The 21893-nt window shown below is 45.8% G+C and overlaps 1 protein-coding gene across 1 annotated transcript in view; it reads left to right on the top strand.

Moving 5' to 3' along the window:
* The window catches only part of fcho2 (FCH and mu domain containing endocytic adaptor 2), a 34191-nt gene continuing 12298 nt past the window's right edge, over positions 1-21893 (top strand). Inside the window, exons 1-13 of the mRNA XM_079289354.1 lie at positions 1-136; positions 7620-7711; positions 11859-11933; positions 12063-12204; positions 13680-13832; positions 14086-14190; positions 15207-15305; positions 17876-17972; positions 20152-20196; positions 20374-20443; positions 20525-20549; positions 21261-21317; positions 21875-21886. Coding sequence (XP_079145480.1) covers positions 104-136; positions 7620-7711; positions 11859-11933; positions 12063-12204; positions 13680-13832; positions 14086-14190; positions 15207-15305; positions 17876-17972; positions 20152-20196; positions 20374-20443; positions 20525-20549; positions 21261-21317; positions 21875-21886 — 1005 coding nt within the window. The 5' untranslated portion in view covers positions 1-103. The remainder of the gene's footprint in view (positions 137-7619; positions 7712-11858; positions 11934-12062; positions 12205-13679; positions 13833-14085; positions 14191-15206; positions 15306-17875; positions 17973-20151; positions 20197-20373; positions 20444-20524; positions 20550-21260; positions 21318-21874; positions 21887-21893) is intronic.

Genomic DNA, 21893 nt, shown 5'->3' with positions numbered 1-21893 from the left:
GGCAGATGCAACAGAAACTGGGGGGAGGACGGTGGATGAATTTCGCTGTAAAAGTTGCATTAAAACCAATTTTAAGAGTTGCGGCGAAGAGGAATAAAACAAGATGATAACGCCCTACTTCCTAGAGAATTTCTGGGTAGGTGGTGCTTTTTATTCACGGGTGTTCACACCGGTTGCTATTCCTTGTTATTATTCTCCTGCTGTGTTTCCCTTCCCTGCCATGTTCATGTCAGCCAAGTAGTGTTGACGTTACAGAGGTAGCCGTCATGGCTCACATAGGCTTTGAACCGGCGGTGTCCGGTGCCGCCCGGACTCCGGTCAGCAGCCTCCCCGGCCATCGTTACTCTTCCTCGGCGTTTATTATTTTGCCACCCCGGGGGTTTGGGCCTCTGAACCCATCTAACGTGAAACCTCACAGAGCCCCCCTCCTCCCCCCTTTGCTCCCCGCTGATTGGCTCTCCCGGGCTTCCTTGGAATGTTTATGGTCAGTTTCACCAATGCCATTGGACGCCTCGGCTGTCACTCATAGCCGTTGGCGTCATTTTTTCTTCCGTAACAAAGTTTCAGTGAGAGGCCAGATGTTTCGTAAATTAAAGAACAGCTTTTAAAATCACCCTCTCGCTGTGTTGGATATTTAGCTCATATATTTGTACACAGCCAGCGATGTACTCCGTGTATTACTACTACTCCGTGTACTGTGTTGTGTATTTACGTCCCGAAAGGTCATTTCTCTTCCGTTTTGACGTGGCCACGGTAGTCTATGTCACAGCAGGTTGAATAATAAAACCCCGGCTCCTCCACTGTACTGATATTTAACTCCAACCTGTCTGTCTTTTTCGTCATATTATTCCTTTTGGCGAAACATTAAACCCATACAGCCTGTTATTAAAAGTCAAAAACACTACTTTCTTTAGCGCTATTGCTATTTAGGGTCATGTTTTTGCCACTGTTGCAAGTATGAGCCATGTTTCGGATGTTTATACAGTCTCATATTGTGTCATCTGAACTGTTACAGATACTTTTGGTCTCTTTGGTCGGTTAACTACAGCCATAGGTAAATGTCATGACTATATGTGGGAGATCTTTTTTAATACAGGTGTTATTGCTTTTCTCTGTTAATAATCTCTGAGCATGTGTCTTTACAGCTCTTGGAAATATAGTGCTGAGATTATATTTCCTGTACATATAGTATTGTTTTAGTGCTGCTGTGCCGAATGAGAATTTGACATGTGTGTATTTTTTTTAGGCTGTTGCAATAGTATAAAGTGCTGTAAAATAGCCACCATTCCTATTGCATTCCTGTCTTCCCTCAGGTGGGAAACACGGCTCTTAAGTATTATTTTGTTGCCTCGGATGACCTCAGCTCCAGGGTGGCAAAGAGTCTCCTGCTTATACAACCGGGCTGATAAAACCAAACTTTGTTCCTGAAAATTGTCTGTCAAAGCAAATTTCTTCTGAAAGGAGACTTAATCATTAACTAAATGGGAAAAGAGAGGCGAGCCGAGACGCTCTTGACTTTTCAATCTGCCCTTTGTGCCCTGCAGTGGGACACAAGAGAATCCAGTGATGGGCAAAGATCAGCTGTGTTTTTAACATGCAGGACACACGCACACACACACACACTAACGCACACTTGGCATTAGAGGATGCAACCATTTCGCTTTGACTTGACTACAAATCATCACCAAGCAGACACACACACACACACACACACACACATTCGGCTTCACTTTTGCCCAGAATGCCGCAGTATACACCTGTCTCCACTCTGTTCTCTCTCTCTCTCTCTCACTCTCTCTCTCTCTCTCTCTCTCTCTCTCTCTCTCTCTCTCTCTCTCTCTCTCTCTGCGGAGACATTTCTGTTGGTTTCTTGTGATCTTGGCATGAATCTCTGAGGTCGACGACATCCAACCCTCCTCTGAATAACAGAGCTCTTTAGGTATTGGCAGACACACACTCGGCACCGCCATGTCGTCTTGTCTCTCCGTCAGATTTAATCTGCAGCACTTGATGTACTGGCTGAAACGTTTCCGCTCACAAGATTTATGAGCAAGTTTCAAATGTCCATTTCCCCTTTTTTATTTTCTGTCTGTGTGTAATGTGTACGAGTAAGCAAGCTCACTGTGGCCTGTTGATGAGCGTGTGACTGTCCCCACATGTGCTGAAGTGTCTCCGGCAGTGGATTAGTTCCTAAGAGTTTAGTTCGGTTTCTGTAACAAAGCTTTTAACAAAACACAGAGTGACTAAAAATGGTCACCGCATATTCAGATTCGGCAGCCAGAAGCTCATGACTGTGAAGAGCTTCTGTTTAATGTGGAGTCTGTTCGCCTTCAGCATGTCATGGGAAAATAAGATGGCAGTGTGATGAGCAAACAGTGTCGATGCAGCCAACAGCCCCGGGATGGCCTTCTTCTCCCTGGTGTTTGTATGGTGTGTGTGTGTGTGTGGGGGGGGGGGGGGGTGGGGGGTCTCACAGCTCCACTGTGTGCAGATTTCACAGTCTCACTCCCACGGATTATTGTCTGACATGCAAAGTGTCGCAATAACACAGCAAAGCGTGAAGTCGGAGGAAGAGATGGACAATGGTGACGCATTTTCCTCACACAAGCTGCCGTGTATGTCGCTCTCCATCTTTGCCTTTCTTAGAGGAAGGTCTTGCTGAGTTTTTGCAATGGGGTGAAAAGGTTTTGGTCAACGTTGACTTTTTGGTTTTGCTTGAAACAGAAAACTTGTGTTTTGATTCCACTGCTTTGTCTTAAACTCCTCCATGTTCTCCAGGTTTAGAGGCGGTTTAGTGGCTCGCGTGTAACCTGTTCTGGGTTTATCCGGTAGCCGCACACCTGATGTCACATGCCAGACTGTAAGTCGCGGTCAAGCTCCTCTATGTTTACGTTCATACCACCAACAAAGCCCGGCTTGTGCACACACCAGCTCCCGGAGCTCTCCGCTCACATGACCCGAGGGGCAGACGCTGTGATGTCATGCTGCTGTCTGCCCTCCTCTGTGCTCCGGGCCGTCTGGAGAGAGGGAGGCTTGTTCGGCGTCTCTCGAGTCCCTCAGCGAGACGTGTGCGGTCACTCTTCTTTCCACTGCTCTTACCTGAAGGTGCAGGAGTCATGTCAGCCGCACTCTTGATCCTGGTTCTTGTTTCCCGTTGAACCGAGTTGCTGGTGGAAATTTATCGACCAAGACTTCCCAAAGCACACTTAGGCTGTGATACATTTTGCACCATTATGTGATGAATGCACAGACCATCAACCCTACAGCAGTCACTGACACGTCTAATACTTTATTTTGCCAGCTATGAAGAGAAAACAGGTTTGTTTGTAAAGTAGTTGCACTGAGCAGCTTGCATACCGATATGTTTGATTCAACAGGGACGTATGTGTGATATTTAAGTTGATTTGATGAACTGAATGCATCGTTTTTTACATGCATACATAAGAAATATAGGTTACTTGACGCCAGTGCTGTTTACTGTGAGAAAACTAAGCCATTTTCAAACAATGCTTCCTAATATGCTCCAGGTCCAGCTGTGAGAACTTGCAGCTTTTCTTTGTCTTCTACGATGGTGGACTGAATATTTTTAAGGTTTCAGGCTGTTTGCAGACGGAAGAAGTCATTTGAAGACGTCACCATTGGACTTTAAGGAATTGTGAACGACATTTATGATGTTTTCCATGCTTACTTGACTAATTGATAATGATAATACTCGTATGTGTATGTATGTATATATATATATGTATATATATACCGGTCTCAGCACACTGACGTTAGTGGACGTTTGAGAGACTCGCGCTTCGTTCACCTTTTTATTGTGAGAAGAAGAAGAAGAAGGTATAATATTGAAAGATGAACCAGCTCTCTCTGTCCCGGGTTGCATTACTGCCTGTCGGGCATCAGCACTTGATTCCTTCACACAGGATGTTGAACCTGGTCCTCTCCTCTAACACACAGAGCATTCCTGTCCTCCTCTGCCCGGCAGATGTTACAGGATAAACTGCAGCGCTGTGGTTTTGTTCATCAGTCCTCTAAGGTTACAGGTCAGCCATGTAACTGGTTCTTAGTGTGTGTGTGTGTGTGTGTGTGTGTGTGTGTGTGTACGTACTACTGTGTAATGACAGTTATTGTCAATGTGTTTTGTCTGGTGTGTTTTCTGGACGTGGCTTCACGGTGCACACACTTGAGCCGAGCCATTTGGATATAAAACCTGCGTCTCATACTTTGTTTATTGAAATAATATGTTGATATAAGAGTGTGTTTGCCGGTGAGAAAGCTGGGCAGTGTTTGTTTTGTATCCATGTAGACAAAGACGAGACAGAAGATCAACACGACAAACTGGGCTGAAACGTACTCTTGTTTTCGTTGTGAATTAAATTAGTTTGTTCCTTAAACTACCAGAGAAAAGTGAAACATTCCCAGAGAGCTTCCTGCAAGGCAAGTGTATTTGTATAGCACATTTCAACAACAAGGTAATTCAAAGTGCTTCACATGAAACCATTAAAAGCATCAAAACACAAGGCAAAAGAAAAGGAGATTTAAAAACATTTAAGAACATTAAAACGTCGACGTCTGCAAGCTGCTGGTTTTGTGTGAACAGCAGCGTAAAGACTTTCAGGTTTACTGTCGCAGAAGTCAGACGAGCTGCACGTCCTCGTGTTGGAGAAGCAGAACGAGGGAACGTTTTGTGCTTTTGCTTAAAAAAATACCGTTTCTTTTAACAGCCTGTTCTCTGATTTTCCAAACTCTTGAGGTGCTAATATTGCAGAAATCATGACCTGGTTTCTCAAAGATACTCCTCAGCTCTCGTTGTGAGCAGCTTCATTTAAGCAACTATAGTTTCTGAACTGTCCCTTGAAATTGTGTTCAGGGGAGAAGTGGAAGCAACGAGAGTAGAATCTATTCTGAGAAGCTTTTGTTTGCTTAATAATTCATTAATCCGGTTTAGAGTTCCATGAACCCTGAACACACCAGTTCCAGTCTAAACAGCACGACACAACCTGAAGTCATAATATACTGCTGCTGCCATCCACGCTCCCCTCCTCCGTGCTTATGAGTGAAGCCACTCTTCCCAGCCAACGCATTAGTGCACATTCAACCATGACGCAAGCCGTCTGGTTGCCTGGCTATTACCTACGTCTGTGTTTTTTAATCTGTCCGCCTAAAGCACACAAAGACGCTCCGTGTCCTGGAGTCTGTGCAGCAGACACAGCGGCCGGGATCTAAGTTCTTCTTCTGTTTCTGTCTGCGATACTATTGGCACCGACTCTGCTCCCTCGCTTCCTTTTTTTTATGTTGGACGCCGTCTCCGCTGCGAACTGTGCTTTTGCTCAAACTAAGTGTGATTGACATGTGTGCTAACCTCTCGGCATGCCGTCCTCCCTTTGGGGCGGGGCCGGGACTTAAAAACAACAACAACCCTCCATCTAAATCCAAGCACAATGATTACCTCTCAATGTCACAATGTGTGGCTGCAATGTTAAACACAGAGCACGCAGGCGTTCATCAATGAGTGTCCAGAGGACACTCATTGCTGCTCACGTAGATGCAGTTGTACAATCCTGAACTAGATCACGAGTCTCAGATATTTCAGGTTTGTTGACGGCGGCGTCTTCACGTTCCCGCCCACTGCTTCGTAGGATTCGTTTCATTGTAACCTGCTGGAAACACGCCCTGAGCTGCTTCCTGTGTTTGTTTCTGTTTGTGATTATTTTGCTTTTCTTTTGTCTTCATTGTTATCACATTCCACACGAGCCGCGCAGTCGTTGCACGGATTGCGGCCTCTTCCTGTTCTGCTCCGCGTGGAGCCGTGGGTTTGTCACTTCCCTGTTTGGTGGAGCGGTTGGCCGACGGGCGTCCCCCTCTGTGTTCCTTGTCGGTCAGTGCAGTGTAGGTCATGTCAGGTTTACTGCTGTGGTTTGGTGCTCACCTTCTTGTCTTGACGCATAATGCGCGCAGCAGTTTGCATGTCACGCTGTTTGCTGCTGAACCTTTGTTATCCCGTTGCAACAGGAAGTGCATGTCAGTGGTCTGCTGGCTGGGACGGACTGCAGCCTGCAGAGAGACGCTTCCCTTCATAACTATCTATTTGCTCTGTCAACAAAGAGCTACCGCTGAGCTTCAGTGTGACACAAGCGTCCTGACCTTTCATCTCTGTCAAAGTGGAAAAACAAGGATTTAGTCCTGACGCTGTGGAAACTGCTGACGGCGGATCGCTCCAGGAACCAGGAAGCATCCGGTTCAGTCTCGGGTTGAGGTGAAACACAGTTGGCCTGCAGATCAGACAAGACTGAGGATGATCTGCTGTGAACAGCGGCACTATCATGCCGATCAACGCAATTCACGACAACTATTACGATCAAAGCCTTTGATTCAGAGGCTTTTGCTGTAATCTGTGGGACAGCAGCTCGGTCATGTTGAAGTTTGTCTGTCCTCTCAGTTCATCTGTGAACCTCTGAGCTTCAAGCCAGGATGTCTGTGTCTTCCTCCCTCACTGAAGAACCAGCCTATAGGCCGACGAGGAAGTCGAGTGTTTCTTCTTCTTATCTTCTCAGAAGTGACGAGAAGGCGTTTTTGGTTGTTGAAGGAGCGTCAACAGTAACGTGTGGAGTGGAGGCCACTTACTGCTGCTGACCTCAGTGCAGCTGACCTGTCAACTGCACTGAGAACCTGCAGTTCTGCAGAGAACCCATCAAAGTCATCTGAACAAAGGCCCCATGAAGTTCATGAATAGAGTTAATTATGCGATGCTGTGTCTGATGGATTCCTCTCACAGTTTGAGTTCAGACAGGCATCGTGCGGGATGGAGCTCGACCCGTACTCGATGTTTGCAGCTCATACTTCATGCTCATACGTGTGCATATTTGGGAGTTTTGAGAAATAAATTGACAACAAGATGTCTGCCAATAGTCCCCTTTGTTTTGTTTTTGTGTTTTAATTCTACAGCTGACAATATCAACTTGTCGGTGCTTTCTAGTGGACAAACTATTTCATGTTTCTAAATTTCCTCAAATTCAGAGCTATCTGAATGTCTGCTATGAGCTACAGTGAGATGTATCGGGCTGTTTCTGATACAGGAAGAAGCTTTCTGATCGAGCGAGAGAGAGGGATTTCTTTATTCGGTTGTGATATTGTCCTTTGAATGAGTTCATGAATGTGTGTGCTGTTTAAACCATCGTTTAGTATTTCAACAATCAGTACATGAATCACTCGCAGCAGCAGGCCGTCACAACATGTTCTTCAACGTAAACCCGACATTTTTCATTCATATCAATTATTCAGAGCTACCTGCATCTTTTAGACGCGTCAGTGCAACTGGACACCTGTCGGCATGGTAACGGCCACACACACGCACCGTTTTCCTCTCACACCTTTGGTTGTACGCGCGATCCTTGCACCAGTTGCACGGTTTTTATGAATGTCCGTTCCTCTGAAACATGGCAAAGATGAGTGTGGTTGACCAGAGGCTGCTGCGGATGCAGCTGGGAGCAATGCGGACGATGAGGATGCTGCTCGTAGAAAAAGCCCTCACGGTATTTGGTGTGTTGTTTTTTGTGTTTGTTTGACTTCCTCCTTTGACTGATCTGTCTGCATCCATCTTTGTTGTCTCTGACATGCAGGGTGACAAAAACAATGGCTTTGACGTGCTCTACCACAACATGAAGCATGGCCAGATTTCCTCCAAGGAGTTGACGGACTTCATCAGAGAAAGGTAAGACCCGGTAGTCTGTTCTGAAGAGGGCGGCCATTTCTAAATAGTTATCATGTTAATCAGTGCATGCAAGGCAGGGCGACGTCGTGAACCCATTCTAAGGTGTCTGCTTCTTCAATACGTGTCTGACCTGTTTCCTGCTCTTTAAATGTACTTCAAAGTTGGCACAGGGACTTCCTTGTAGTGTGCCTTTTAGTAAGTAACCTCATCCTCATCTGAGACTGAGACTCACTATGATGTCATGTATCTCCTGTTTTATGTTGCTACTAATCGATTAATGGTTTAGTCGATGAAACCGAAAGATATTCACATTATCGTTTGGGCTGGAGTACGATACCAGTACCCTTAAATCAGTCGTTCCCAAAGTGCTTAACGTGTATTTGTTTGATATGTATACCTCTACCAGTGGAGTACTTCACCTGATACCTTTCGGGTTTCTACTTCATTCAGCACGCATCATGTGAGCGGAGGCATTCAGTACAGCAATACTTTCAAACATTCCGGTGGCGTCTTGGCACGCTGAAGTGCCGACACCATCAAATACACCACACACTCCACTTCAGCCCGCCGTGGGCTGCTGTGGTAGCGGTGAGCCGATCACATTAAATACACGAAAAAACATACAAATAGCAGTTTATTTTCTCGATCCAGGTACAAAAAGGATCGACTGCGGGTATCGTTTGACTGAAGAAGGTTCGATGCTACTTCATACCTGCGATACTCTGAAGGTTTACCAGCCCTAACTATATATATGACATATGACAAACTAATGCAGTTATCCTCACATTTAAGAAGTGTTTAGTATGTTTGCGCCGCTATTGTTTTAAAAAGTACGAGTAAAAACTAGTTTTCTTTTGTTGATAAACTAGTAAATGAAGGAGCGTGTCCTTTCAGCTCTAGCGCCAACATCAAGATGAATATCTCTTGAGGAGGTTCTCCATATTCATCAGAAGAATAAACAGCAGTTGTGTAACACGTGCAACATTGGGACTGAAGGTACATGGTGCTGGAGGAGTGAGGATGCTTTGCAAACTTACCCTCTTTGTGAAAGAAGCTTGAACCTGTAACTAGGGCTGGGCGATAAATCGATTTAATCGATTAATTCGAATGTGTGCTTTAAGGCGATGTGTTTTATTGAAAATCGAGAAAATCGCCCCCACCCCTTTTTCCCGTAGTAGAGTGCGCGCGCATTGTTTACAAACTAAAACAATGGCGGCCAGCAGCTTCACTGCTGGCCGCCGCCGCCGCCACCTCACAACAACAACCCAGCATTTTGGAGACATTCACCAACTGTACTCCGCATGAGAAGAAGAGTGCCCGGTGGAAAGCCATCACGGATGCAGTCGCGATGTATATCGCAAAAGATATGGTGCCCATATACACCGTGGAAAAGCCGGGGTTTATTCACCGTCTCAAAGCTTTGGACCCCAGGTACGTGCTACCAAGCCGTAAACATTTTTCTGACGTTGCCTTGCCTCGGCTGTACAATAGTACACGCCAAAGGATCTCTGCGGAGCTGGAGGGGATGTCATTCTACTCCGCAACAACTGACCTGTGGTCCAGCAGGTTGACCCAGACACCGATCCACTTGACTGGTGGAAGCGTCACCAACTTAACTTTCCAAGGCTAAGTACTTTAGCAAAGAAATACCTCTCTGTGCCAGCTACAAGTGCCCCCTCTGAGAGGCTTTTCAGTGTGTGGGGGGGGGCATTGTTACATGCCACCGTGCATGCCTGAAGCCAGAGGTAGTAGACAGGCTTGTCTTCCTGGCAAAAAATATTTAGAAAAAACATGCACTACTGTTTAATACTGTTGGTTATGTTGTGAATGCACTTGATTTTGTTTACATGCACTTATTTACTGTGCAAAATATGTTATGTTGATGTTAGATCAGATGTTGCACTTTTGAAAATGTGAATGTTAAAGGGTCATATACATTTTATTTCATGCTGTGTTTGTATCAGTGTATTCAGTTAGAAAAGCTTACTGTAAAAAGTTACATTTGCACAGTTGTTTACAATGGAAGGCTACTATTTAATGCCATTTAATGTTATGTTTAATTTAATTTTATATTTAAATGATTCAGGCAAACAAAAGAGTGACCAAATACTTTTTGTATACTACAGGCACCTTTCTACAATGTTCAGGTTTTGTTTGCACTTTATTTTTATCAACCTACTTGGGAAAATCATCACAAAATAAAAGAAAAAATTGTTTTCAACAGCTTCTGTCATCTGCAAAAAATTTTGGGGGAAAAAAATCGATTTAAATCGTGAATCGGATTTTTTGTAAAAAAATCGGAGATTTTTTTTTTAGGCCATATCGCCCAGCCCTACCTGTAACCGCATATTTTCAGGTGTTTCTATGTTTGCAGCGGCTCCTAAAGGACTCTTTGAAGAGTTCCTGTAGCCGAGCGATGCTTATGATGCAACGCTTTACCGTCGCTGTTCAACCCGTTCACACTCATTTCGATGAATCATCTTTCAGCGTTTCACTTTGCTTAAATATTAACCGTTGCAGGAACGTTGCTGTTTGTCCTGTAAATGAATCAACACATCGTTGATGAAGGAGGCAGATGAATGTAACATCATTTCTTCTGTTGCTGAGAGGAATCTTTACTCGATTTCACAGGCTGGTTTGGGGGTTAAGTTCATGGACTGATGGCATGTTTCTTCTCTTCTGGTAAACTGCACTCTGACTCCCTCTGGTGGAGAGAGAAGCTCTGTGCACTGAGTCAATATGCTCCCAGTATCTGACAACCAGGGACCGTCTCCCAAAATCAATGTCAGGCTGAAACGACATTATAAATGTCCAAGAGACAAACACACATCCGTGAAATCTCTTGCAGCTGCTTTGTCACAGTTATCTGCACTATCAGCACGCTGCTGTTTCACTTTCACTTCTTCTTTTATTCTCAGTGGGCATTACTCAACACCCTTTAGACCACAGAGAACCTCCTCCAGTTTAAAACACGGGACCCGAAGAAGAAGAATAATCTTAACATCAAGGTTCACATACTCGTACTGTCACCTCACACAGCGTCATACGACAAACCAACTAGTGGTTTGCACTACACACTAGTTATCAAAGTATACCATCGTAGCAGATAGTATACGAAAAAAGAAAAATTTGAACTTTGAGTCTTTTAAGATTTATTTCTTAAAGAATTAAAGAATATCTTGGTCAAGCTACTGTCTCCAAGGTCCAAAGGGAACCTTCATATCAAGACAACAGTGTGATTGACGGTCTGTCTCAGGTCTGTCTGTCACATCCACATAGAATAACAGAGGTTCTGTAATTCATGCGATCTCAGCCCACAGAACTACAATCAGTCTGAGATCTTCTTAAATCACGTCATCTGAAGCTTTGTGTGTCGAATATTATAGAAGAGCAACACTCTGCAGCTCCCTACACACAGTTTAACTTCAGTACAAACACTCAGTACAAACACTCGGAAGCTTTTTGAAAGGCAGAGTTGTCTCCCGGCACGTTGTCTGTGTTTGAAATATGCTTATGAAAATAAACTGAAGTGTGAATGTAGCATAGAATGCATTTCTAGCTTGTCGCATCCTCTGTGTTGTTGTGCTCCATTGGATGTTTTCCCGTGTGTGTGTGTGTGTGTGTGTGTGTGTGTGTGTGTGCACGTTTGTCCTGGTTCCCCCTGGCTGACCTCGCTCCTGTGACGTGACTGCAGAGAGAAGCTGAATGAGTCGTGCATAATTCAGGCTTCCACTAGAACACTGCTGCAAGTTTTTCTTTCTTTCCTTTTCTTTATTTTTGACTCCTGTCACTTGGCTGCAGAATGAAGGAATACAAAGAGAAGCAGGGCATTGAAAGCACTCCAGCGTTCATACTCTTGTCAGCTCGGACGTGTGGTTTATGAACGAATCACAAGCCAAGCCACACGTGTCTGCCCACACACGGCGCGTGTGGTCAAACATTCCTGTTGCACGTTCTAAGCGGGTGTTTTTGGCTTCACTTGTGTCGTGACTTGCCCCGTTGGAGCCTTAACACAGTTGCAAATACTTTGGAAAAACTTGGTCACGCTATAAATGTCTTTTATCATGATTGACGTACGATGCTGTTGAGTTGAAGCGCTGTCTGTGATCATTCATGATGAAGTGTGTGTGTCTGCGCTCTGTCCTAGGAGCACGATTGAAGAAGCCTACGCCAGGTCCATGACCAAACTTGCCAAGTCAGCTGGCAACTTCTCTCAGCTGGGGTGAGTGTGAACAGCTTTCCCAGTTTTCTGAAGAGCAGAATGAATGAATGAATGAATGTCAGAGGGTGCTGCCGGCGTCCTGGCCTCTGACGTGTCGCCCCCCCCCCCCCCCCCCCCCCCCCCCTCCAGGACGTTTGCTCCGGTGTGGGATGTGTTCAAGACCTCAACGGAGAAGCTGGCCAGCTGTCACATGGAGCTGGTGAAGAAACTACAGGAGCTCATGAAAGAGGTCCAGAAGTATGTGGAGGAGCAGGCCAAAGCACACAAAAAGGTAAGGAGATGGAGAATCACATGTTTAACGTTGTCTTAACACACGCAATTTATGACAACTTGACAGTACCCCAAAAAAACCTCCAATCTGTCACTCCTTCCCACGAACGTCCAATTATCATTTGGTAGTTTGCGGCTCCAGAGTTGCCACAAGTTCGTCCTCATTGAGGGAAACGAACCGTTTAAATGTAGATCCGCTCTCCCCTCTTTGCTGTTTTACGCTCTCGTTATTGTCCCTGGGAAAGATGTTGGAGAAGGCAATTGTTTAATCGTTGATTCCTTCCTGAGAGACCGTAGCGTGCAGTGCCATTCTAACACTTCGCTGCTCTCTATATCTCCTCTCTGCTGAGACTCCATCAGCTCGCATCTCATGCACGAAGCCACAGAACACAAAGGCAAAGAGGAGCTTGGAATCAGTGGAGTTGTGTTTGTGCTTTCAGCCTGACACAAAGGCCGTCGCAGTGTCTCTCCGTCACTTCCCTCCACTCCCTGTTCTCCTCTGCGCTCTGTGTTTCTTGGCTAACTTGCAGCTCCAGCGCTTGCCGTAGTGAAAGCGGTGTGAGCAACACAAAGTAAACACGCGCCCGGGAGTGGCTGCTCAGAATGTGTCCGTGATTTCACTCCACTGGTCTTCTACCATGTTCTTCCTCATGTCAGAATGAGGAAGGAAAAGGGTTCAGAGACGACGACGAGTAAAACAAACGACCAAGCTCGATGATCGCTCTCTTTTTAGTCCTTCAACATAAAAACATCGATGAGATAGAACTTTATTATGAAGGGAATTCTTGTGCCAGAGATTCATCCAAGATTACAACAGAAGAAGAAGAAAAACAACAGAGTACAACTATAAACATGAATGAATGATTGGTTAAATTAGCATGAAGCGAACAAGAAGTAATGCTGACACCAGCGCAAAATAGAAAAGCAACAAGAGTAAGTTAATGATGTCATAAAAAGTCTTCTACAGCACAAGAATCAACATATAAAGTGTATTTAGGTCGTAATAACACCCGTGCCTAACAGAAACTAAAATAGGAAATGTATATTGTGCATGATATGGAATGTTATTGTTCTCCGTGTCCGAGCTGTAAGTCGGTGTGAAGAGCGATACAGACGGAAAGAATCTATTCACAATGAATCCAGAGTTTTATGCATTTTTTACAACAGCCGCCAAATAGCTTTTAACAGCTTCCTCATGTGCAACAGTTGTGTGTCACATGCTGCAGAATGAAAGCGAGGGACTGCGATCGTGTTTTATAAGAGCAATAAAGAACCTCTGTCTACGCTGAGATTGTGTCTGTTGTTTCATCATTAAGTCACAATGAACACGGGGATCCCAGGACAAGTGTTGCGCCGAGTTACCGTCAAACTACACAAGATTCAACTCCGTGGTTAGAGAGCAACGAGGGGCACGTGCACGTATTATTCAGCCCGTCGGCGGCGGAGTCACTGTACCAGGCGTCTGTGTGTTGTCAGACAAAAGAAGAGGTGGCGTCCACCCTGGAGGCCGTGCAGAACATCCAGACCACCTCGCAGGCCCTGCTGAAGTCCAAGGAGATCTACAACGCCAAAACTGTGGAGCAGGAGCGCCTCCGCAAAGAGGGGGCCACCCAGAGAGATGTGGACAAGGTGGGAGGTCACACACACACACACACACACACACATAGTCGTGGTATGGTAATAAGGCATGATGAAGTGCCGTAACACTCCAGTCTATACAGAAACTTTAACCCCAAAAGCTTCTCAGCCTTCAGATGTTAAGTGGAGCTCGGTTTCTCGTCTGATTTGTCAGTTGATCCGGGAAAACACAAGCGCCAGTGTGTACGGTGCATGAACTGACGACGGCCATTTATCTTGTCTGTTTTATGTTTTTTTTTCGCAGGCTGGAGTGAAAGCCAAAAAAGCCACAGAGACCTACAAGTCCTATGTGGAGAAATATGCTGCAGCCAAGTCAGAGTTTGAACAGAAGATGGCAGAAACCGCACAGGTATCGTGATCTTCTCTCGTGTGTGTGTGTGTGTGTGTGTGTGTGTGTGTGTGTGTGTGTGTGTGTGTGTGTGTGTGTGTGTGTGTGTGTGTGTGTGTGTGTGTGTGTGTGTGTGTGTGTGTGTGTGTGTGTGTGTGTGTGTGTGTGTGTGTGTGTGTGTGTTCGTGCGTGCCCTGTATCATCTCCAGATTGTGTTTGTTCCTCCGTAACGGAATCGTTGTGGAAAGCCCTGATTGGATCCATCTGAAGGCCTGATTAGATAAACTCCAAATTAAAATCAGATCAACAGAATTTGGCCTCCATATCCTCCCGAGCCGCAGCAGCTCCGCCACCAGAAATGGTTCCAGTTAGCCCAGCGTTTGTTTTTGTTCCCCCCCCCCCCTAAGAGAAAGCGGAGTTGCAGCACTATACTTCCCCGGGACATCACAGTCTACGGCTCGTCTCGAACGCAGCACATGTGGACATGAGTTATAAACACTGAACACATGTGCTCTCTGACATCACCGCGGCTCCGACATGTGTGTTCTCTTTGTCCCGAGTGTGTCTGTGTGTGAATATGACAAGTCTCATTTGTGTGCACGTCTCTGTAGCGAGTGGCTCTTTACCCCGTGTGCTTGTGGTGAGATCTTCTCTCTTTTGATTTTCCAGTTTATGGTTATTTATGCTCATTCTCCTCGGTTAACCCCAGAAGCCCAGAGTCAGACTTAAGTGGAAGTAAACACTGGCATTTTAAGTTGTGATCTACACCATACTTCTGCTCAAAGCCAAAGTGAACCGCCGTCAATGTGTGTGTGTGTGTGTGTGTGTCTGAGCTGCCTAGACCACCCAAACAGACACACAGGAAGTGGCTGGGACAGAATAAGGAAGTGAAGTTTCCTCGGCGGCCTTTTCGTCCCGAGCTCCATGTTTTCGTGCCTGTTTAATGACACTTGACGCCACGAACTGCAGATTTGTTTTGCACACGAATACGTTTGTTGCATCGCCGCGTCGTTAACCGCCTTCGTCCTGTGTTCCAGAAATTCCAAGACATTGAAGAAAACCACATTCTCCACATGAAGGAGATCATTCAGTCGTACTCGCGGTCCGTCGACGAAACGCACATCCAGATCGGAGAGGTGAGTGCGAACACACACACACACACACACACACACACACACACACGTGTGCTCTCGAACATTCCTGTGGGTGGAGTAGGTGTCTTGTTGTCCTGAGGCGCCGCTCATTGGGTTCACTGTGTGTCATATCAATTCGTGTCGTCTTTGATCTCGCTAATCGTTTAACTGAGAACCAGGAAGTGGTCCATTCAGCCTTTTATGCCGAGCAATTAAAAGCTGATCAACACTCCCTCTCAGTCGATCTCAAACACCTCCAGAAGTCGAAACACTTGCCAAAAAGCTGCGTCTGCTAGCTAAACGTGCCGCGCGGCCGTGTGTTGTTTCTGGGAGAGCGTGTTTAGGTTTTGGGGAAACGGCATCAAGTTCGATCAAGTCCGACCGTGAAGGCTTTCAAACATCATTCGCGAGCGTATTAATCGGTATTCAAGGTCAACTAGAGATTTCCTTTTCCATTTATTTATCCAGCAATCATACTTACCAGCGCCACACAGAATAAGTCGAGCCTAACTGCACTCTGCTGCTGCGCTCTCGTTCGTCTGCTGTGTTCTGATGGTCGCTGCAGTTCTCTCGCCGCCTGCAGAGGGCGACGCGGCTCCACTGACGGGACCTCCAACCGGCCTGCAGCTCGTGCGGCGAGTTGGAAAGAAGGTGCAGCGACAGGCTACCGCAGGTTATCCAGCCCCACGGTTCCTGCTGCTGAGCAGGAGACGGGCAGTGCTGCTGCCTGTTGCTGAGCCAAGCCACGGCATTGGAGAACCAGGAGAACCCGAGCAGACTGAGAAATTGTGATTTGGTTGATAAACACTCTTCAAAAGCAGCTTGTGAGGGACCTTGAATTTTATTATCGCATACGGGTCAGGCAAGAGGGAGGCAGACAAGCTGAAGGTAAACAATGTCTTTGTAGCTGCGTTAGCAGCTTCTATTGACGCTCAGAGCGCCTGCTGGGAAAAAATACCTTTTTATAGATGGGTTCAACAGGAAGGAGCAGCAGAGAGTCTTTGAACTCGCACGATGGGCAGGTGTGGCTGTTAGGTTTGCGTGCTGTGTTTGTTTTTGTAAGTGTGTGTGTGTGTGTGTGTGTGTGTGTGTGTGTGTGTGTGTGTGTGTGTGTGTGTGTGTGTGTGTGTGTGTGTGTGTGTGTGTGTGTGTGTGTGTGTGTGTGTGTGGCGAGGAGGGCACGCAGGTTGATGGCATTACTGCCCTCCGTCAGGGCAACAGCACCTGACTGATCGCGTGTGCTGCTCTGAGCATACCTCCCCTCTGCCCCCACACACACCCACCTAGACCCCCACCCGCCCCCACAACATCCTCTCCTGCCAGGGCACAGAAGGCTAATGCACTCCACCTCGCCACAGGGGTGTGTGTGTGTGTGGGGGGGGGGGGGGCGCAGACACATATTGTGTGTGTTTGCGTGTGTGTGTGTTTCATAGTGGAGCCGCTCTGCGCTTACAGTATCACGCACATCTAAATGGTTTCGGTGAGATGGCACAGTCAGCCAATGTTCCTCATCCCCGCGTCCATACATGGCGTTCACTTCCCCCTCAGCACACACACACACGCAATTAATAGCAACAGACGGCGTTTGTCTCCCTGCATATCTTGAAACAAATCGCACTGAACACTCGACACGTGACGCTAATCTTTACACGTATGATCTGACATGACAGAAGACGTAAGAGTCAAGAGTTACTGAGCACTGAACTGCAGGTCCCCCAGCTAAGGATGAGCATTTCATGTGTTTAATCACTTACGATGAAAAAAATATTTACTGGTGCACCAAAGACAGATTGACGTGTGCAGTAAAGACTATTGCAACACTTCCTGACTACTTCTGATAAACTTTTTAAAAAACAAACAAGTGTTTTGTGCGTCTCCTGGAGCTCAAAGGATTTCTCTTAGTGCATCTTTAAATTGTCCATAAACACATTAACACAGTAATATATGTAGCTGACAGGATTCAGTCTGTGCAAGTAATAAGAAAATCAAATACCACGATATTGTTTAACCAAACACAATAAAATGTATTATAATTAATCATCAGTAATGAGTATATAAAGACTAAGTGGGTAAAGGCAAACAATAACAGTCAGAACATTACATCTCTGTAATGCAGCCTTTAAAACCAGGAAAATACAACACTTATGCCATATTACCATATCCAAAATGAAAGACAATATCCAGTCTAATATCCTGAAATTGAAATAATATTGATGTATTGCCCAGCTCGACTTTCCCTTCACAAACATGGCTGGAATCCACCAACAAATGAGAACCGTCTCATTCTTCTCGTCGGGCTCAGAGCACGGCGAGCCGCAACACAATATTTACCGGGTGTAGTTCCGTCTCTGCTGGTGACTTCTGGGATATGTAGTTCATCCCACCTGGTTAAACACCAAGTTCAGAAACACTTTCTGTTTCACGGTAAACGAGCCAAAACAAACGTTTTCATGAATTGATTGCAGGGAATATAAATGACGAATAAATCGAACTAACTGTGTACATTTAACCTTGTTTTCTTTCCCATGTGCTTTCTCAGAAATAAATGAATGTTTGTTTTTTGTTTTTTTTAGGTCCACACTGAATTTGTGAGGAACATTGAGAACACGTCAGTGGAGAGCTTGATACACAAACTGGCGGAGAGCAAAGGAACGGGCAAAGAGAGACCAGGTAAGCCACAAGAGAGTATACGTTTCAATGCTAATAACCAATGTTTGTCGGGGGGGGTTGTGGTGTGAGTAAATAAATGAGGTGAGCGGGCCCTTCCTTGTGAGGGAGGGGAGGGCCGTATCGAGAGGGGCAATTAGAAGTACGAGAGGGCCATCAGAGTCGATCACAGTAATCTGCTGTAAAGGTAGGCAGGCTTGGCATTCCAGTGAGCATGTGACACAGACTAAGCAGGCAGAACCAACCTTTTCAGGAGGTCAGAGCTCAACAATGACTCTTGTGTAAACTTTGCCATGCCACAATAATCAAGGGAATACTCCTCAGACCCTTTTTGGCTCCACCCCCCCCACCTCCCTCTTTCTCACACACACACACACACACACTCGCAGCGCCTTCATTGTTAGTTCGCTCCTCTTTCAGCAGCTGTTGCTCTGGAGCTTGATTTTTTTTATAACTATTTTTAGCTTTTGCTGGTATGAATCGGTGTGTTTAGATCCTCCAGTGACTCCGCTCGGCCCCCGTACTTGTGCAGCATTACGTCCGGGGGTCGCAGACACAAAGGGTTCACCTCTGCTGTGTTTGTGTGTACACAAACGGTGACCCCCCCGTATGCAGACGCTGCGTCCAAGGAGTGGCGGCCTTCATTTGTTTGGACAGCAGAATTAATTGAGGCTTAAAAAAACGGTCAGAAAATTCCTCTTCGTATCGAGCTGTTCATTAGGGATTGCGCAGCAGCCCCGGCCCTGTCAGAACAATAACCTGTCGGCCCCCTGATTAAACAGCTGAACGGATGGCCGGTCCAGTGCCTTCAGAGAGAGAGAGAGGTTGAATAAACTTTCTATTGCGGAAACAATCCCAAAGTGACACGCTGCGAGGCAGGGGGGTTCTGAGTGTTCAACGATATCCAGCTGAGCTGTCAACTGGCGGTGGGCCAGACACGCAAACCCCCCTCCGCCCCGCTCCCACTCCCACTCCCACTCCCAGTGCCATGTGAAGCATATGCAATTAAAAAAAAAAAAAGAACCATTCTCCGCTCATGCGTGACTGCATGCTTCCCTCACAGAGAGTAGAAAGGAAAGAAACCTCTCGCCCTGTATAAGCGGAGGCGCCCGTCTGTTTGGGAGATGTTTAAACAGTTCATAATGTCTGCCCAGGTTTAGGTAATATTCATGCATCTGCTGTTTGGAGTCGGTGCGCATGAATATTGTCAGATGCAATCGCAGGATGCTAGCGGCAAAGAGTTCCTGCTCTGCCTGGGTCTTACGTAGATCCACAGCATTTGTTAAACATCCCAGAGCTCCAATAAAGAACGCCGTGTGTCATTTTCCAGTAATTTCCCCTTTTTTTTCTGGGTCCTTTTTCATCGCCTTTGTTTGACATTACCTCCAACCAATGCATTTAAATACAGATGATGTCAAATGAGATAATGATTGTGAGCGTCCTCTGCAGGAAAGAGAACCTGATTGCGACGACATCACCGACCCTCCCGCCAATCAAAGTGTTTTGATTGGCATTAAACTCTCTGTCGCACACAAGCGTAGTAGTAGTAGTAGTAGTAGTAGTAGTAGTAGTAGTAGTAGTAGTAGTAGTAGTAGTAGTAGTAGTAGTAGTAGTAGTAGTAGTAGTAGTAGTAGTAGTAGTAGTAGTAGTAGTAGTAGTAGTAGTAGTAGTATGCGCCGTAGTGTGTGTTTAACGTCACAGTTGAACGTGTGGATCACGTGGACTCATGCAGATGTTACACAGTTTGTTTCACCGTGTAGCTGAGGTGTCACCCTTTCTAATAGATATTAACATCACACAACACCAACAGCCCAAACTCCCGGATCTCTCTGATTGACGTGCACACTCACTGCTGTTCGCGGTGAGCGCAGAGAAGTTCTAGAAGTGGTTCTTCTGTCCCAGGTGGGGCTTTGTAGGAAGACTCTGTGCTCGTAGAGCGGCGCTTCGTGTCACATCTCCGCGAGGGCCACCAGACACACAGTTGACTCCGCCGTCGACCCCGTCTGCCCTGTGGGACCAGCCGAGCCCTGTTTGTGTACACACTGTGTATGGATGCACGCCAGACTGCATGTTGTGTATCTGTCAAAGTGTGTGTGTGGATATTGCGTGATGTACATTCACAGCAGTGGGTCATTGACCCTTTCCGCGCCAAATGAACCTAAAAGAGTTTTTGTCTCATTAGGACCCATTGAGTTTGAGGAGTGCAATGCAGCTATTGCCACTGAAGGTAAGTCTTATTACTCAATGAAACGTTTCAACAGAAATATTTATGACTAATACACTGCACGTTGCATTTCAGTAAAGCAAGTTAAAGCCCTTATTCCAGATGTTGGGATCAAGAGCATATTTGTTTTTTGTTTGTTTTTAATTCATGGTTGAAAAATGTTTTGTTCTTTGTATTTAGGTGCCAAACCCAGAAAGAGAAAACCATTTGGCATCCCAGGACGAAGGAAAGACAAGGACACGGACTCCACGTGAGTGAAGAGTTGTGCATCTTGAATCCACCAACACATTGTGAAACGTTCTCATCATGATGTGACAACTTTGTGTTTCAGGGAGTCGACAGAAGTCGAAGCTGCTGTGAGTATAAGTTTCACCAAAACCACCAGTTACACCTCAACTTTCAGCTTTGTGTGTTATATTGATTTCAAACAGGAGGAGGTGGAAAATATCCTCATTTCCCTCTGTGTCTCTCTCTATCTCTCTCTGTCCCAGTGTCTCTGTCCCTGTGTCTCTCTCTCTCTCTCTGTCCCTGTGTCTCTCTCTCTCTCTCTCTCTGTCCCTGTGTCTCTCTCTCTCTCTCTGTCCCTGTGTCTCTCTCTCTCTCTCTGTCCCTGTGTCTCTCTCTCTCTCTCTCTGTCCCTGTGTCTCTCTCTCTCTCTCTCTGTCCCTGTGTCTCTCTCTCTCTCTGTCCCTGTGTCTCTCTCTCTCTCTGTCCCTGTGTCTGTCTCTCTCTCTGTCCCTGTCTCTCTCTCTCTCTCTGTCCCTGTGTCTCTCTCTCTCTCTCTCTGTCCCTGTGTCTCTCTCTCTCTCTCTCTGTCCCTGTGTCTCTCTCTCTCTCTGTCCCTGTGTCTCTCTCTCTCTCTGTCCCTGTGTCTCTCTCTCTCTCTCTCTGTCCCTGTGTGTCTCTCTCTCTCTCTCTCTCTCTGTCCCTGTGTCTCTCTCTCTCTCTCTGTCCCTGTGTCTCTCTCTCTCTCTCTCTCTCTCTCTCTCTCTCTCTCTCTCCCCTCCCTCATGTTTTCTTTATAGATCTGTTCATTCATTCATTCATTTCTCTGTCTGTGCTTGTAGAACACTGCCAACGGCGCTCCCCCTGGATACTACGGCGCCATAGACATCCAGAATGCTGTAAGCAAGCGAACACACACACACACACACACACACACAATACATATTCATATCCAGACCTGTTTTTGTGAATCACATTCTATGAATGATTTTTTTATGAACGTATAGAAAAACAAATGGAAGGAAAGCGACTCTTGATGTGATAACCCGAGTTGTAGAACTGTGAGCTCGCAGCCTTCAGCTCTCGGTGCTGCCACACATGATGCACGAGTTAGACACATGTAGATACAAACAAGAAGAAGAAGAAGAAATACTGCTTTTAGACTAAGTTTGAAAGTTTTGACTTAAGTTAAAACAGCTACTATTAAACGGTTAATTGTCCTGTCTGTCCTGTTTGGACTTGTATAATATTACATGTAGTGATTTAAAGAATGTCATGTCTATTTAGTTGAGAAAGTGAATTTAAATGTAATTTTAAAATGAAATGTTCAAGCAGAAGTGTTGATAAATACAGTTTTTATTTATAAAGGACACACACACATTTATTTGAACTTTGTGTCAATTTAAAAGTGCAACAAAGATTTTAAATGTGACTCTTTTCTGTTTCTTTGTCGTAGAATGTTCCCCAGGTTGATG

Source organism: Melanostigma gelatinosum (assembly GCF_949748355.1).
Source record: "Melanostigma gelatinosum genome assembly, chromosome: 18".
NCBI lineage: Eukaryota > Metazoa > Chordata > Actinopteri > Perciformes > Zoarcidae > Melanostigma > Melanostigma gelatinosum.
The sequence above is the reverse complement of the archived record's forward strand: the minus strand, read 5'-3'. Positions and strand labels throughout refer to the sequence as shown.